This window comes from Sabethes cyaneus, chromosome 1 (genome assembly GCF_943734655.1).
Source record: "Sabethes cyaneus chromosome 1, idSabCyanKW18_F2, whole genome shotgun sequence".
Taxonomy (NCBI): domain Eukaryota; kingdom Metazoa; phylum Arthropoda; class Insecta; order Diptera; family Culicidae; genus Sabethes; species Sabethes cyaneus.
The window spans coordinates 30522038-30539366 of record NC_071353.1 but is presented as its reverse complement, the minus strand read 5'-3'; the positions used below and the strand labels follow the sequence as shown (position 1 = coordinate 30539366).

General features: G+C 38.7%; 2 protein-coding genes across 2 annotated transcripts in view; one reads left to right on the top strand and one right to left on the bottom strand.

The window, feature by feature from the left end:
• The window catches only part of LOC128742760 (ABC transporter G family member 20), a 37472-nt gene extending 33251 nt beyond the window's left edge, over nucleotides 1–4221 (top strand). Inside the window, exons 6-11 of the mRNA XM_053839214.1 lie at nucleotides 1290–1524; nucleotides 1860–2224; nucleotides 2297–2385; nucleotides 2488–2664; nucleotides 3846–3932; nucleotides 4010–4221. Of these exons, the coding sequence (XP_053695189.1) occupies nucleotides 1290–1524; nucleotides 1860–2224; nucleotides 2297–2385; nucleotides 2488–2664; nucleotides 3846–3932; nucleotides 4010–4221 (1165 nt within the window). The remainder of the gene's footprint in view (nucleotides 1–1289; nucleotides 1525–1859; nucleotides 2225–2296; nucleotides 2386–2487; nucleotides 2665–3845; nucleotides 3933–4009) is intronic.
• Nucleotides 4222–12621: 8400 nt separating this feature from the next.
• On the bottom strand, nucleotides 12622–17121 carry LOC128734237 (biorientation of chromosomes in cell division protein 1-like 1). The gene is made up of 5 exons (XM_053828312.1): nucleotides 16716–17121; nucleotides 15649–16577; nucleotides 13397–15553; nucleotides 13230–13343; nucleotides 12622–12921 (listed from the first exon to the last, which is right to left on the bottom strand). The coding sequence occupies exons 1-5, from the start codon at nucleotides 16955–16957 to the stop codon at nucleotides 12743–12745; spliced, it is 3621 nt and encodes a 1206-aa protein (XP_053684287.1). The 5' UTR covers nucleotides 16958–17121; the 3' UTR covers nucleotides 12622–12742.
• Between the last annotated feature and the right edge of the window lie 208 nt (nucleotides 17122–17329).

The window sequence follows — 17329 nt, the reverse complement described above, 5'->3', positions numbered from 1 at the left end:
CAAACACGAGATAATTTAATATTCTTTCATGTCGTTTTGGAATTTTTCAATTCGGATAAGCCTCCCAGCGCCAATCCATGGTACCGCAAATCATGTTTTTTTCGAATGATCATGTTCAAGGAGCCGTAGGGGAGAGGGGAAGAGGTTCACATATGCAAACAAAACTGCAAATATTAGTATAAAGTGCAATGTTTAGCAAGCAATAAACCCGAATCGATTCGCTTTTCGCGTTATTGAGAAAAAAATATTTGAAATAAGGCAAAAAATATGGTGTAAAAAGTACTATGCCCCCTTAAAACGATTAGTCGACATTTTCTTCTTCGTCGCACGAAAAAACGTAATAAATTTAACTGGTAGGAGTTCTTTAATGATAAAAAGCATTTAAATAGATCTCAGCTCACTTTGATTGATCGCGTATGATAGACAACAAACTAAAATATTAGGGAATAACTAGTTTTGTATTGTGTGTAATAAAAATGCTGATATTTTTAATAATTTGTGTTGGATAGGGCGGGAATAGGCAATTACGACGAAGCAGCAACATACCCTACTATGCTGGTTCCAAAAGATCTGTTATCAAATATTTAAGAAGAATCGACTAAGCTGCCAACTTTTGTATTTTTTTATTATTGTTTTATTTTTTAACAAATTAAAAATTTGCTTTCTCCTGAAATAATCATATTCGAAGTTTGTTTATTTATTTAGTTAGTTTTTTTTCTCATTAAAAGTACACATCAGCAGCTCCAGCTGACTAATAGATCGATACATGATGAAGTGCAATTAGCTGTAAAATGGCAACTTGGGTGGTTTGTTTACATGGACTTGGTTTGGTTGCGATTCGAATGTTCGTAATAGTTCGCGGTGATAATGACAACGGATAATTGATCGATTGTTTTAGAAAAACTACAACTGTTTATCATTATCTGAGACCCGAAAATAGAAATCTTATATTCAGATCTTATATTGAACAAAAAAACACTTTGTAAACAAACCCTCCAAGTCTGTCAAAAAGGTGTAGGATTATCTTGTCTCGTGCAACGATCTATGGTGGAAGAAAAATCGTCTATCGAATACATCTGACGTAGACAACCGTCGACACCATTTAACATTATTCAAACTTCATTGCAGGACGGAAACGACGACAATATAATTCATGATAACGCTTTCACATTTTCCGAAATTATTTCGCACACAACTCTCGGATTAGCGCTGCTCGCTCTTTAATCCCTTCTGAAAAAATTGTTGTAATATATCTCGCACTTATCTCATTTTTGCCAATATTTTTGCAGTGGAATGGTATTTCTGTTCCTTTTCCCCATATTTCAGTTGGTAAGTTTTTACGTAGCTATAGGTGGCGATCCGAAAGAGCTAAGACTAGGCATCGTAAACGACGAGGTCAGCAACATCCAGGAGTGCTTCAACCAGTCGCTAATTACCACTTCCTTCCACGATGACTACGATTGCGACCTTTACAAAGTGTCGTGCCGATTTCTGGAAACGCTCAACCGAACCGTCGCGATACAGGTGCGAAAATGAAACCAGTTGGGATTTTTGTTCATCGAATAAATTAACTTTACCTACTGTGCCCCACTGTGGGTTTCAAAACCATGAATGAATCCCTCGTGGCCTCGATTACGCAAATAGACTAACTCGCGTGACAGCATTATTTACTCGCATCATAATTAATAACGTGAAACGGTTCACTGATATTCGATCATTAATCATCTAGTTTCATGGTGCTTTTACATGACATTCGAGATGGGAGTGATATTCGATGAGTTGCAATCCTTCATTATAACTCTTTCATTGCAATAACTTATTTTCTGGTGTTATTTAAAATTTCAACAACCATTTGGCAGGAATACTTCGACGACTTCGAAAGTGCCTATCGAGCGGCCAAAAAAGGAACGGTATGGGGATTCATTTACTTCAAGGACAACTTCACCGAGTCGTTACAGGACGTCCGGGATAATGTCCGCGAAGCAGAGCCAGGCTCATTCCACAGCTCGGAGATAAAAGTATACCTGGACAAGTCCGATCAGCAGGTCACGTTTTATCTGGAGAAAAAATTGCTGGAGACTTACAAGCAGTTCGCCGAAAATCTGATGACGGAGTGCAACCTACCGAAGCAGCTGGCGAACATACCGATGAACTTCGAAGATCCCGTGTACGGCACTTTCAACGACGAATTCACAGCCTTTATGGCACCAGGCGTAGTCATGACGTAAGCTAGCCGCAATTATCACCAACTTTACGAAATTAACACTAATGAAATTGAAATAATCTGCTTCTACAGAATGATCTTTTTCCTCGCCACGCTGATTACAGCAACGATATTCATCACCGACCGGCTCGAGGGTGTGTGGGATAGAACGCTGGTCGCAGGTATGCTCCAATCGTCCAGAACCCTAAAATATTTACGTAAACTTTTCTTGTGTTTTGTTAAATTATTAATTTTTTCTTGCACATGCCCGCAAAACGCGACAGGTATCACGGCTCTTGAGCTGCTGTTAGCGCATATAATTACGCAAACATCGATTATGCTGCTGCAATGTGTCGAAATCATTCTACTTGCGACATTCGTGTTCGACGTACAGAACCAGGGGAGCAACGTAACGGTGGTCGGTCTCTTGATGCTACTGGGTTTCGCTGGAATGCTGTACGGTAAGGGAAATTCGTGTGCAGTTTACCTTTGAACGACTAAACATTTATGCTGCACTATTGAAAGATTACTGTAATTTAGTAGCACCGTTGATTCAAGTAGGATTTATTTCTAATTCCCGTCGTAGTAAGTAAAGCCATTCTAATTTTCATCATTTGTTGGATGGATTTAATGAATACTCCAATAGTTCCTGTGCTGATTTGGCTAAAACACACTTACCTTTCGATCCGTGAACTTTGAAATCACTGAAAATCAACTGACTTTATTTCTTAAATTCGTCGTACCGTTTTAAAATCCGTCCATCAAAATTTTTCCGAACTAAAAGTCATAACATTGTTTACGAAGCTAACGCGCATGTATTTGAGTAGGACGGCATGACAAATGTTATTCTGCAAAATTTCTGCAGGTCAGGCAAATTTTCCTGGCTGTAGAATAACGACAATGCCTTGCGTGAGTTATTTTCATTTAAGAATTACGGAAATTAAAACGACTAGTCGACATTTTCTTCTTCGTCGCACGAAAAAACGTAAGAAATTTGGCTGGAAGGACTTCTTTAATGATAAAAAGCATTTAAATAGATCTCAGCTCACTATGATTGATCGCGAATGATAGACAACAAACTAAAGCCTTAGGGAATAACTAGTTTTGCATTGTGTGTCATAACAATACTGATATTTCTAATTATTTGTGTAGGATAGGACGGGAATAGGCAATTACGACGAAGCAGCAACATACCCTATGTTGTGAGCCTGCAGTCCAATTATAGCAGGATTTTCAATTTTTAGTCGAATGCATCACACTGGATACCATACATATCAGTAACTCTACCGATCGTTTTTCTATCTATTTAGGTCGCATCCAAATCTGAATTTTTAAGTTTATGAATTTATGCTTCAATTTAAAAGGTTTGAAAGGTTTTCCGGATTCTTACAGATTATTCTGACTATTATCTGAAACTTTTCATCACCTTTAATATTTTTATAGAAAACCTTTTTCAGGTTCCTTTTTTTCGGAATCGTCAAGGGAATTTAATAGTCTTTTACTATTAAAGATTTAAATTTAGAACGTTCGAATCATGATTAAGAAAAAATACGATTTTAGCATAATTATAAGTTTTCATCAGTATGTAATATTAAATGGAATTTTCTCCGAACTTTTCTTGTTATTGCAAACTATTTCGCAGGGCTCCTAATATCGATATTCTGCGACGCTCATTCAACAGCCAACTTCATGGCAACGGGGAGCTTTTATCCGATGATCATAATGTGCGGTAAGTATCGAGGTCAATCAACGCTGTAGGCATAGTGCATGGTTTGTAAGCATCACTTTTTTCTCTTATTCCCTCAGGTATTCTCTGGCCACTCGAGGGAATGCCCAAGTATCTGCAATATTTCGCGTACTGCTTTCCTTTCACGGTTCCTTCTATGGCGGTACGGAATGTCCTGGCCAAAGGATGGAGCATAACCAATTCCAAGGTCTACATGGGCTATGGAGCAGTAGGAATCTGGATAATCAGCTTACTACTGTTGTGTTTGATAGGACTTAAGATTAAAAAATAGTTTTAAACGAGCATCCCGATTGAATGAATAGCATTTGAGGTTGAATTCAAAACAGCATTGTGTACATACTTAATACCATGGTAAATTTGTAAGTTACCTCGATTGGTTGTTCAATCGAGGTTCGATATTATTCAGATCCACATATCTACAGGAGCTACTGTACAGCTATGTGTTTGGTGTATTTTGAGTGACCATTAGAGTTTCATAGGTAGAATTTACATACCAAGCTTCGGCATAAATTTTGATCGACCAGAGAATCTTATTTTAAGCTTTAAAAATCTAGTTTTTCTTCGTAAATATAGTCATTGTTAACGAAAAAGCACATGTCTTCGAAATTGATGGACAATATCGAAGCTGACTTCAATTTGCGTCCGACGGTGATTGCAGCATGAACTTCCAAGGATCTAAGTGTATTAGTCGGCCAACACTAAGAAACGCTACACTACGTAGCGTTGTGTTTTATAGTGTCGACCAGACAAAAAAAGCCGTGAGTCCATGTTTCTATACCTAATTGTATTTCAAAGTTTCGTTCTTCTTTGGTTCTACGATCGTAAAAAACGATTAAAATACTTTTATGTATCTATTTCATATTTTAATCTTTATGCTTCAAAAGTACGTACAACATTACCATTATTTGTTATTTATCAAATAACTATCTCTCTATTCTGAAATCCATTTAACCAAATACTATCACGGTATCCTCAGAACGAAGATTTTTTATAAGGCATGTGCTTAAAGTCTGTTATTTGTAAATCCGCTTGGTAAAAGCATATCGCAAGGGGAAAATAACAATTGTGTAGTATTGCGAACGAAATAATTTATTGACATGTTTGGCACTATCTAATGAAGCGCGGCATGTTTGACACTATCTAATGATGCGTCATACCACTGTAGATTAAAATGATGTATTTATACAAGATGGTATATACATTGGGACTGTTTGACAAAAGTTTTTTTTCACTTTACTATCATATTCGAAAGTTCCGTTTCAACATCTTTAACCAAGGCATTTCATTCAACTTGCAACGACGAGGTAACTTGCAACACTTTTGCGCATCACATTTTTAACAGCACTAAAATGCCTTGGGCTCAAACCGTCATTAGACATTACCCTTCTTTATCGGCAGACTTCTCAGCTGGCTGTTCGAGTACAGGACAATTGCGGGGCTAGTGCAACGATCGTACTAACTCTAGAAGCACCGCTCAACCGATATTCGAACATACGACTAGCTTGTTAGACCAGCATCTTACCTCGAAGTTAACTTGACTGTTAACCCTTTGTCTGTGCCACTTTTGAGTAGGTATAACTTTGTTTTATTTTCAATGAATTAATCTACTTCTTTCGCGACTAGGTGTGTCTACCGGAGATCTTTTAATATAGAAGTTATTTGATCAGAAAATTTCGTTTTACTTACGTTTTATGACAATTTTTTTGAAAAACTTACGTTGTCTGTACATTGGGGTTAATTTGACTCCAAAATCCAAACTGCTATATCTCAGCAAAAAATAATCGAATTTCCGAACTTTTAGATGTTTTAGAAAGATAATTTAATGGACAAAATGATAAAATTATGAATGGAGACTTGCCGGGGGACTTTTGACAGGGAGGAGTTTTAGTAAAAATAAATCGGGAAAATCGAATTATTTCAGATTTGTGACGTTTATATCACGGAATCCTTACCACCTAGAATGATGCTTTCTTCTACAAAACATTTTTTGTAGTGTTTTTTTAACGAGTAGAGAAATCTGCTCAGCACCTTAGAAGATACGGTACTATCAGACACTCAGGGTTTGGTGTCCCGACCCCCCTAATGGGGCGTGAGGACCCACACCCACTAAAACCCTACTCTAGTCTCCAGCCTCAATCCCCCCTGGCACCACCTTATCGGTATTACTTCAGGGAGGGGCTATTGTGCTTAACGCACTCTCTTAGATAACTACTGGACTATGGTAGTTAGGCTGCTTATTCGCCGTTGATCGGCTCTCCAGCGGTTTTGCAGCTCAAGTACAATCTGGGTAGCCGCCGCATTGACCGCTCCCCAGACGTCCGAGCTAGAACACATCCTTTGGACTAAGTTGTCCGGAGTAGTGTCCTGTCCGCTCACTGCCTGCATGTTGCTTCTCGTATCCACGAAACGAGGGCATATAAAGAAAACATGCAGTTTCTTCTACAACCACGCATTCGGGACACACGGGAAACTCCGTATGCCCGAACTTGTGCAGATACTGTCTAAAACAACCATTCCCTGACAGAATCTGTGTCAGGTGGAAGTTGACTTCGCCGTGGCACCTGTCGACCCACCCGGATACTTCCGGAATAAGTCGGTGTGTCCACCTGGATCATATGGTCATATGGATGGTCATATGAAACTGTGGGATATGCACTCGCCACTCTTAGGCACATGAGACGATAGGTACTTTCCAGCTTACCTAGATAGCTTTTGGTTCCTAACGCTGATGACCACACCGGCCCGCCATACCTGAGTATGGACCACGTTGGCTAATAGCTTTCGCTTGCTGCCATATATCACAGCTATTAGACATCATACGAGACAATGTCGAAATAGCTGTGGAAGCCTTCTTGCAGGCATAGTCGACGTGGCTCCCGAACTTGAACGTGTCGTCGACCATGACTCCCAGGAGTTTTAAGGAACGCGTTGACGAAATAGTGCAATCCCCGACGCTGATATTTGCTTGCTGCACCGATTTGCGGTTGTTCACCACGATAACCTCCGTTTTGTGATGCGCTAGCTCCAGTTTCCTAGAGCGCATCCAGTCTTCGACAATGCTTATAGAGTGGGCAGCCGTCAACTCAACTTCTCTGATAGATTCACCGTAGACTTCTAAGGTGATATCGTCCGTAAAGCCGACAATCACTACCCCTTCCGGTAACTTTAACTACAACACCTCGTCATACATGACGTTCCACAACACCGGGCCCTGTATGGAACCTTGCGGAACCCCCGCGGTGATTGGAACGCACTTCTGACCCTCCTCCGTGTTGTAGCATAACACACGATTCTGGAAATAATTTTCCAGAATTCTGTACCGCGACACCGGCACTTGGACGTTCCGAAGCGAGTTGGCAATGAAGTCTCAGCTAGCGCTATTAACCTTCTAATTCCCAACCCTGCCAATTGGCGGGCTTCAGGAAAATCGTTATAAATCTGCTATGCTTATTCGTTTTATGTTGGTATCCACTGATACCTTCTCATTATAGTCGAATCTAACTATTCGAGTGGTTTGTTTGTTTTATTACGTTAATTTGAAACAGATATTTCGTGCGAAACTTGAAAAATGCCAGAAAACTGACAAAAAAATTATTTTGCTCTGCAGAGTGAAATTCAAATTTTTGTAAATTGCATATTTCTTGGAATAAATGAACAAAAAAATTACTGGTGAGTAGCTGTTAAGTTGTACTTCATGGTAAAAAATTTTAGGAACTGGTCGATTTTTATCAAGGACTGACCCCGCCAATTGGCGGGGCATTAACGGCAACTTTTTTTTGGTAATTTGACAACGTGTTGGTTCCGTTGTATTTATTGATTTTTTCGAGTTTAAGCTAAAAATTATTATTATAGGCCTTGTTAGCTTCTTTTATATGTCTTGAAAAATACACAAACATGCAGTGGCATTAAAACGAAAGGGAAATCTATAGGACTTATCACCTAATTTTCAGTGCGCCTTTTTGACGAGCTGCAATATAGCGCTTTATAGCTATATCACAAAACATTTTTGCATTTTATGGTATTTGAAAACCATAACCCTATTACCAACAAACAGATTCAATGAAACCCGGCGAATTTTGCTGCTTAACGACAAAATCTTGATAAGCAAAACAATTATTTAAAATGGGATCTATCATAGACCATTTTAACCGCAAATTTTAATCTATTCCGCTTAATAAGTTTGTGTTAATGAACAAATTGAGTGAATTACCAGTCGATAAAAGATTGTAGTGAACAAATGTGTACAACAAAAATGAAAAACCCAATTTATCAAACAAATCACATAAATGAGGATTTAATAAAGAATCTGACTAAAGCAGGGGGCTGATATGACGTCACATTTTCGTTGCTCACATGAAAAAGGCGGCAAACGCAAAGCGATTTCACAAAACGAATTTAACTAACCATTTTCACAGTTTCATGTGTTTCGCATCAACTGCCTGCCTGATATTGGCTATGTGATGCTAAAACTTTGGCTCAAATCAAACTAAAACTAACAAAATTTAACAATTTACACATCCGACTCGGTTGTCAGCTTGAGCCCATCTATGAAGCTGTCAGCTTGGGCCCGCTCTATGTTGGCTACGTTTTTTTTGTACAGGTTGGTATTGGAAGTGTCATTCCCGTGGACTAAAGAAACTGACTAAAGAAAAGACACTGGAGCTCAGTCACTCACGGCCTCCTGTCATCATTAAACCTGATTTGCTCAACGATGATTGTTGTGCGTGACTCTGTTCAAAGTTGCTAGGAAAAGTTCGAACAATATTTTTTCGAGTTCAACATTTAGGCGATTTTATGAACTGTACGATACAAATTTGATCGCCTGGTGTTTTCGTTAGGCAGCACGGATTGATTTCGTGATGATAGGGTGATTGATCGTGGTTCGGCCTATTCTCACTGTTTCACATAGCACACATGGACTAATGCACGTATATCTACAAAATCACAATGTTTTTCGAAAAAAAATTAGAATGTTTAGGAAGAATAACTAAAGACGATTCTATTTCTTAATTTAGAAGAAACTTTAGAGGGCCAGTTGAATTATAATTTGATTTTTAATGACAGTCAAATTATGATCCTGGTTCGGCCTATGTTGATCGTGGTTCGGCCCATCGATGATCTTGGTTCGGCCTATTCCAATAAAAAGTTTCTGAAACGAATGTTTTTATATATTAACCAATAATAAATGGTATAAGCTTACTTTTGGTGCCTAATATAGTATCTCACTTCAATTTATCTACCTAGCAGTGTTAAATGAGCTTGTACATGGTCAATATTCTAACTATTTTGGGTTATATAAATTCAGATAATTTTTTACTTTCTTCGGAAGCATTACAAATAGTACAGATGTATTTTTGGGTAAATCTAGTATCTTTTTTCACTTTATCTACCTAGCAGTGTTAAATAAGTTAACTTTCTCCTCCCACTTGGCCTCAAGGTACAACACTGATTCAACAAGCCAGGCGTCGCATGTTATAATTTCGACTGGAAGAGGCTGTAAGACTCGATAGGATCGACGCACTAGTCTCGCAATTTTCCTGTATTTTAACAGGTGCCTTCGAAGAAAGACAGAATTTACATTTAATTTCAGCATGTTTTCAAATAGATCAGTGAAAATAGCTGCTTTTGAAATCACAACTGTGTTAACAAATAACCGGTCATACACCGACGATAGTCGTTGGTTTTTGCCCTAATTCAGGGACAACAAATAATCCTAAATTCCTATCGTTAAAAGAATAGAAATTGGCGAACCGAGATACTTTTGAAAAATTCAAAAGGTAAAGCATACTTTTATTAAAAATTATTTACGAGCGTCTTAGTAGAACTCACGAAATATCGCGAACTAATTGAAAATGAATTCCTTTTAATTCTACTATAATTTCTGCAGAAATTTGCCACGCTGATGAAGGTTGCAAGTCGTAACCGAAAAACGCGTATGAAAGTCAAATTATAGTAGAACTAAAAGGAATTCATTTGCAACTAGTTCGTAATACTATACTTTTATTGATTTTTCGGTAGAGTTCCCACAATCATGCATTTTTTTCCAGATAGTATTTTTCTGGATTGATGAGTAAATTTGCTTACATTAGCATGAAAAAATATTTATTTTTCAATACTTGGCTCAACAGCTATGAATTTTTAAAATAGGGGGTGTACATGAAAATCGGGAAATTTCCATTAGAGTTTTCTAGGAAAACACGATACCATGAATTTTTTAAATATTGTTTCATGCACAAGCCCTGAAGTCGTGTACAAGGTTGCATAAAATTCTGAAACATTACAATCCAGTTTGTACGCTTCTTTGGAAAAAATACCCTCATATTTATTGTTAAGAAAAACTCAATTTTAGGATGCTAATAATTTTGTTTCTGAAATGCATGAAATAATAAAATATGGCATAAAACACAACATTTAGATTTAACACAAGTGGTACGTACAGCCAGAAATTGGTTAAAACGTGGGCGAAGCGCGGCGCCACTAGCGGCGATTCAGTGAAGCTGATAGGCCGAACCACGATCATTTGTAGGCCGAACTAAGATCAAAAAATTAAAATCGTATTTTCTCAATAGGTCGCAATCTCGCTTTTTGTTTGGAATAAAACGATCCAATAATGGAAGAATATAGTTGAATCTATATTTTAAAATTGTTTTCAACCAATACTTCACAGACTAAAACACTTTCTAGGCGTTTAAAAAGAGAGCTTTGATGACGACATTAGAAGCCGCTTTTACATATGTTATAAATTTAATTATTTGAGCTAGTTACATTAACTTTTATGGCAAATAAATGAAGGCAATGCATAGGAAAATATTATAAGCTGCTTATAAAATTATTTTACCTTTAAATCTGTAAATATTTGATGAATTATCGATGATTATGCTAATGGGCCGAACCAGGATCAGTTTTTGCATAGGCCGAACCACGATCAATAACCCTACGATGATATTTGTTGCCGTTTGCTTGCAGTCATTATTTTCAGTCGCGTTGATCGACTGATACTTCGCAAGTTTTCGAGCAAAAGATTCAGAAGGTTTCATCGAGATTCATGCGCACTTGGTTTCGATGAACTGAAAATGAGTTACTTGTCAGTTCTTTAGTCAGTTTCTTTACTGTCACTTCTTTAGTCAGTTTTAAAGAAACTAACTGGTTTTTACTGGCAGGACGACGACACTATGCAGGCCCTTACGAGTTGTCTTCGTAAACGTCTTTGCCAAGCTTCTACCAACAAAACAAAAAAAATGTTGTTCCAGTAAGTTGTGGTTTCTGAGAAAAAGATACATAAAGTTTGAAAATCGTGGTTTTACAAGAGCGACGTTTTTTCCGCCGAGGTTGTTCCACGCAGCACTGGAATGCTTATGTGTATGATCGTTTTTCGGCCACTTCCCGTGGTCGGATCATTACAAATTTAGTATCAAAATAGACGGAAAAGACTGCAGAATCAAAATCTGAAACAAAAAAAAGATGATTTTTCCCAAAAATGTTAGTCGTTCACTACAATACATACTGGTCGTAATCGTCCCGTTCCTTCTTTTCTATCAATGTGGTTATATAACTAGAGTAAAATTGATAATGGCGGACAAGTTGATGCTATCTATACTGACCTCAAGGCACCATTCATCAGCCGACAAATCGCTTGTTTTGAAATCCTATTCGGTAATTTTTGAATTCTCTTTGAACTTCAGATAAATATTACTTCCACCAAAAGCCGGAAGTTTTTCTCCAAAACTCTCCAATCTTTCTCCAATCTTGAGAATTATTTGAGTTTGACTTCGCTGTCTGGTGATTAGAACACGAAAGTCATTAATTTTCACTTTGTTTCCCTATCTTACCATGACTACAAATCATGGCCAACTTGGCAGCGTGATTTGTAGCGCTCCATTTTCTTACAACATTTAAACTCCACACGAGAAAGAAAATTCAAAACTCAAAATTCAAAACGCGACGACGTCCGAGGTCCCACCGCAGGACAGCACGGTTAAGACGGCTCCGATAGAATTTTCTTTTTTCATTAAACACTCTCCCGTCATAAAACAATAGGTAGGTATTTCAGCAGATAGACACCATGCTGGCTGTTCTCCAAAGAACTTGTTGGTTGAAAAGACGTGCAGAAACATTGGACCAAGCTCCATGCGGTGCTACTAGAGCAGATTCAAGAATTTGGCTTAACCATCTGGCCTGAGAAATGCAGATTCGATCAACGATAAATCAAATACTTGGACATTTGCTCGATGGTCACGGCCTACAGCCAGATCCAGCGAAGATTCAATCTATCAGCAACACCGATGTTTTCGGAGTTCGCTCTTTCCTCGGAGCGGTAAACTATTACGGGAAATTTTAGCTACGGATTTGCTCATCACCGCCTTCCTTCAGTTGCTCGGCATCGAATAAACAAAACATTTGTAATGGCCTTGTGGTCGACATTTTATTGTCGGGTGCCAACGGGTGCGGGAAATGACTGAAAATCCTAGGATAAAAATACAGGTATTTGGCTGACCGTACCTAATCAAAATCATAACCATCCAAAATAGCCAAATGTTACAAATCCCTTATTAAATTTATTACTCAAATTCTACAGTTCCGTCAAAATTATCCATTTAACAGACAATTAGTAAAAAATGCTTAGATACTTTTATTTAAGTATGTATTTACAACACAATATTTAAAACCCTTATATTACCATACAAAAACTATAACTGATGCAAAATCGTTACATTATGTTTAAACAATAGGTACTACCTTTAACTTAAATGCGCATTACAGCAGCGGGAATTAACACATTTCAGTAGCTTTACTTATTGCACCTCTCCAGCACGAGTGCGTGTTCGACTTCGGAGACCGTCCGTGGGACGAGGTTTGTACAGGTCATCAGTGGAATATCGCTGGCCCTTTATAGCACCATTGTTGTTGTTGTTAGCCGTGGGGGACGCACTGCATGCCGCCGGAGTTGCTTCGGAAATTACGACGTTAAGCTCTGTCGTGAAACAATATAAATAACAATGCTATATTATAGTAGAAAATAATATCTAACAATGCTTTGGAGGCATTTGACTGTTGTTCAACCCCAAATTACATGTTGCTGGCAGCAACCACAAGATACTTGTTCTTTTGAAGCATTGTTGTTGCCACCAGCTACAAATTTGCGCTCCTGTTCACGCTATGCTATGCTATGCTACGCTAGGTCCCATCCACGAAACGTAAAGTTTATTTTATATAAGGCGGTTTGTTTACGTTTGGTCGATTGGGTCTATTCAAAAACCAAGCCAGATGTGAAAATATTACCGGTGCTGATACTGTTGCCGATCTGGTTGTGGTTTTTTGGCTTGGATAAGCCAATTCGTCTAGCTTTCCCGATGCGAGGATTAGGAGCACTTTGACGTATCGTAGCGTTATTACCTAAAAACGAAACGTTTTAGTATTGTCTTCAAAACGAGCAACTTCTGTCTTACCTTCCAGGATCATACTGTCTGCAGAATCATTAGTCTTATCTTCTACGAATACTTTGTAGTCCAGACCTGAAGGTGAATTCGAATGCTCTCTTTTTGTGACCCTCCGATTCTCACCCACGAAGCTCTTCGATTCCAATTGACTGTTGGCATTACGATTGTTTAGTATTGAAGATGCGTTCCGTTCTTCATTTGGTCCATCATTTGCTTCACACAGAATAGAATTGTTGTAAACATCCGGCTTTGATAAACCGGCATCACCCGATATCAGAGATTCATTTGTTTTTTCAAAACAAAATGAGCTAGAAGTTACTACTTGTTTTGTCTTGTCAGTGCCAAGATCTTCATTTGAACATTCCGTTAAAACCTTAGTGGAACATGAAACAGAACTTATCTTTTGTTGCAAATACTCCAACAGGCCGATATTTGTCGGAAATACTTCTTTTGCTTCAGGGAAGTAAAGCAAATCCTCTTCTTCATTCGCTTCTTCGACAATCTTTGCATTCGTGCGCGGCCTCACTGGTGACGACGGAACTATGCTGCCTTCAGACGCAGACTCCAGTTCAACTCCTTGCTCGTTATCGCTAGCATCACCATGATTGTTGATCAATTGCTTCACCAGTACCATTGCTTGTTCACGGGTCTTTTTCTCGATTTGCTTGCGAACTTTCATAAGTCTACGGGCCTCGTTAAAGTTAGAAGCAATCTTGGGTTTCTTTGCTTTATTTTTTATTATATTCAATCCTTGCTGAATTTTATCAAGCGTAGACTCGTCTCCGCGGAATTGTTTCTCGCCAATCAGGAGTTCCAGATCCATACTATCTCCATGAGATAGAATTTGATCGACCACCACTGGCTGGACAGCAAAGTTAGCCATATTTGTGGAGTCAGGCTTGGAAAAATGTTTACGTGAAAGTTGCGACGTGTCATCAGTACTATGCGTCACACCAAATAATTCTTCTGAAGTAACATTTTTAATTTCTGTTGGTTCCAAAATTATGACACCTTCAGCAAGCTGATCCAATGACTCAACGGCGGGTAAAGCTGCATCATCAGCTCTCAAAACTGGATCGTCATCCGCAATGGTAACGTTTCCCACTGTCAAATTACTGGATGTAGATGTTTCTTCGGCCGTCTGTTCATCTTGCTTTGATGGTTTGGAAGGTTTTTCGAATGAAAAAGAAAAAACTTCCATATTGGGCAAATCCTGTTTGTTGGTTGTATCTTTCGAACTCTTGTCATTGCGCTTAGTTTTTCTTGGCGCTTTTGAAGCAACATCCAGTTGCTTTTTTCCTGCTTTCAAAGATTTGTCTACGCCCTTTCGCACATGTTTCCGGTCCCTGGTCATTTGTTCTTCATCAAATCCTTCGAAGTTGGATTCCATCGATTCATTTAATTTAGAATTTTCTTCCTGTGATCCCCCACTCTGTCTCTGTGATCCAGAGGAATTCTTCGCGGACTCCTTGTTTCCTGAAGTTCCAGATGAAGTATAAGATTCACCTCCGGGTTTGGAAGATTTTGCATTTTCCGCACCATCATTCGAATCACGATCGGTAGATCGTCGTTTTTTAGATTTTTCATGTGAACTGTAATGATCATCGCTGACTTTTTTCTTATCAAGACTTCGTTTCGAATGATTACCAATCGGATGACTGTTACCATTTTCACTTTTCCTATCATGCTGATCTGATTTTCGACTGCCGCTGCCGCTCGTGCTACTGCCGTGCTTGGATGAACTATGTGACCGGCGTTCACGCGACGACGATGTACGGTGCCGATGGGATGAGGAAGATGCACGCTTTCGATTATCACGATGTTGATGTTTTCGGGAAACACGACGTCGCTCAGACCCTTTTTCCCCGTCAGCGTGTTGCTGAACGGCGGCCAATGTGACAACCTCCACTTGTGAACCATCTATCTTTTCCACATCCGGTGCCGATTCCGTACTGTGCTCGTCATTCAGCGGAGTTTTGGCTGAGTCACAATTGTCGACATGACTACTGGTATCCATTGCTTTCTGCTCCATCGTGGAATCCTCACATATTCTCAGAGATCGTTCCGATTGAGATGAATCGTCGTCGTATTTGTTAGAAGCACATGGAGATTGTTTGGGTTGTTCATCGGACTGATTCGAACTCCGATCTTTACCATCATCAATATCTATGAAATGAAGCAAAACATATTTATTTAAATTTGAACTACTCAGATTTAATCAACGAAAACATATAATAATTTAGTTTTGCAAATTAACTTACCACAATTGATGTCATTTCCTTGCTGTAACACTGTTTCACTTTCAGCTAGCTCTTCGTTTTCGTTTTCGTTCTCAATCATCCTGCTGCTCCGCTCGGTTCCCTTGAACTCGTAGGATTCTTTATGCAGATCGAAATTAGATTTCGGTGGCTCGGGCTGATCACCAATATCTGATTTACTCTCATCACTATCCATGATTTCACCTTCTTCTTCATTGGAGTTCTCGTTAAACTTTGGCATTTGTGCCTCTTCCGTGATATCCAGCCGCGGGTTTGGAACCGACTGCTGTTGATGTAAATTTCCTTCCGAACTAGTAACAATTGAAAGGCGACTGTTGCTGGAGACTTGTGATAGCTGTGAATCATTAGCAACAGCTTCTGGACTAGTCGTACCAACCGTAGCATCTCCGTCAATGGCCGATGCCCCATCCGGACCAGTAATTGTGTTGCTGACATTTTCCACTGATTTCGGATTAGGAATATCATTGACTGACGTTGCAAGTTTATCTTCCTCTATCGATTCCTGTGAAGTCAAACCACTAATGACAGAAGTATTTGAGTCACTGCTTTCCTGTTTAGTTTCACTTGGTGGGCGAATTTGCAACGGTTCAAAAGCAGGAGACTCGAAATCATCGATAATCTCTTTAGATTCGTTCAGCTCAGGTTCAATTGTGCTATGCTCCAGTGTATTCTGCAAGTCAGATGATGTGCTGGAAGATTTTTTATCTGAATCTGGGCTTACTGCCTCGAGGTCTTCAGGAAGAAAATCAGTTTGTATATCCAATCCACTACCATTGACTGTCGGTTTAGGTTTTTCAATACCCAAGTAATTGTAAACGATTTCTTCTACTTTCGGATGAAAAACAGTTGATATTTTGGGATTCACAACTTGATCAACAATACGCTCTACACCTGTTTCGAGAAACCCAGAACTGCAAAGAAAATAACCTCATTATGTTTAAGCATAGTTTTCTGTGTATTTGAAGAAAAAACGGACTTCAAATAGGAATTTAAATGACAAAACACTAGAGGTTTGCTAAATAAAATATTACGGTAATTTAAATACATACTCAATGATGTTTTTCCTTAATTTCTCTCGCAGCTGATTCTTATGCCGGATGTCGGCGGTCCAGTTTTGCTGAGACAAAAATTTACTAACCGACGTTTCCACCCGTTGCCGAAGATTTTGATAGGCCGGTTTGGTGTCAACGTCGGCCAGGCATTCCTTTCGAAATTGATCGAAATGACCTTTAGATTTCACTTCATGCACGATCGCATCGATAAAGCTGGGATCATCAGCGAGATTTTCCATTTTAGATATTTGCTGTTACTGCGTATTATGTGACTACCGCTAGCACTTTTCACCATAGAGATTTTAACCCGTCGTACTCAATAATTCTAATACGAGCAAAATGTTATTGATTGTACATTGAACAAACGATAGCTTGATAAATTCTATTTAATATCAAATTAAACTGAAACGCTATGGATATTACGAACTTAACATCGAACGCTCTTGCTCGTAATCAAAATGTTGCTAATGTTTTGATGATTTTTTGCAGGGATGCCAAATATTTTGAAAAATGACAGAAACTGCTCGAGTCGAAAGCTTTTGGGTCTAGTTCAAATATTACATAACGCAGCAAGGGGTGGGGGTTTTTTGAATTTCTGTTACAAATTGTTA

Excerpts from the sequence above, each read along its gene's own strand:
- LOC128734237 (XM_053828312.1), bottom strand. The coding sequence starts at position 16,957 with ATGGAAAATCTCGCTGATGATCCCAGCTTTATCGATGCGATCGTGCAT. Across the intron at positions 16,578-16,715 it reads TTAAGGAAAAACATCATTGA|TTCTGGGTTTCTCGAAACAG; the intron begins GTATGTATTTAA and ends TTTTCTTTGCAG. Across the intron at positions 12,922-13,229 it reads CGGCAACAGTATCAGCACCG|AGCTTAACGTCGTAATTTCC; the intron begins GTAATATTTTCA and ends GTTTCACGACAG.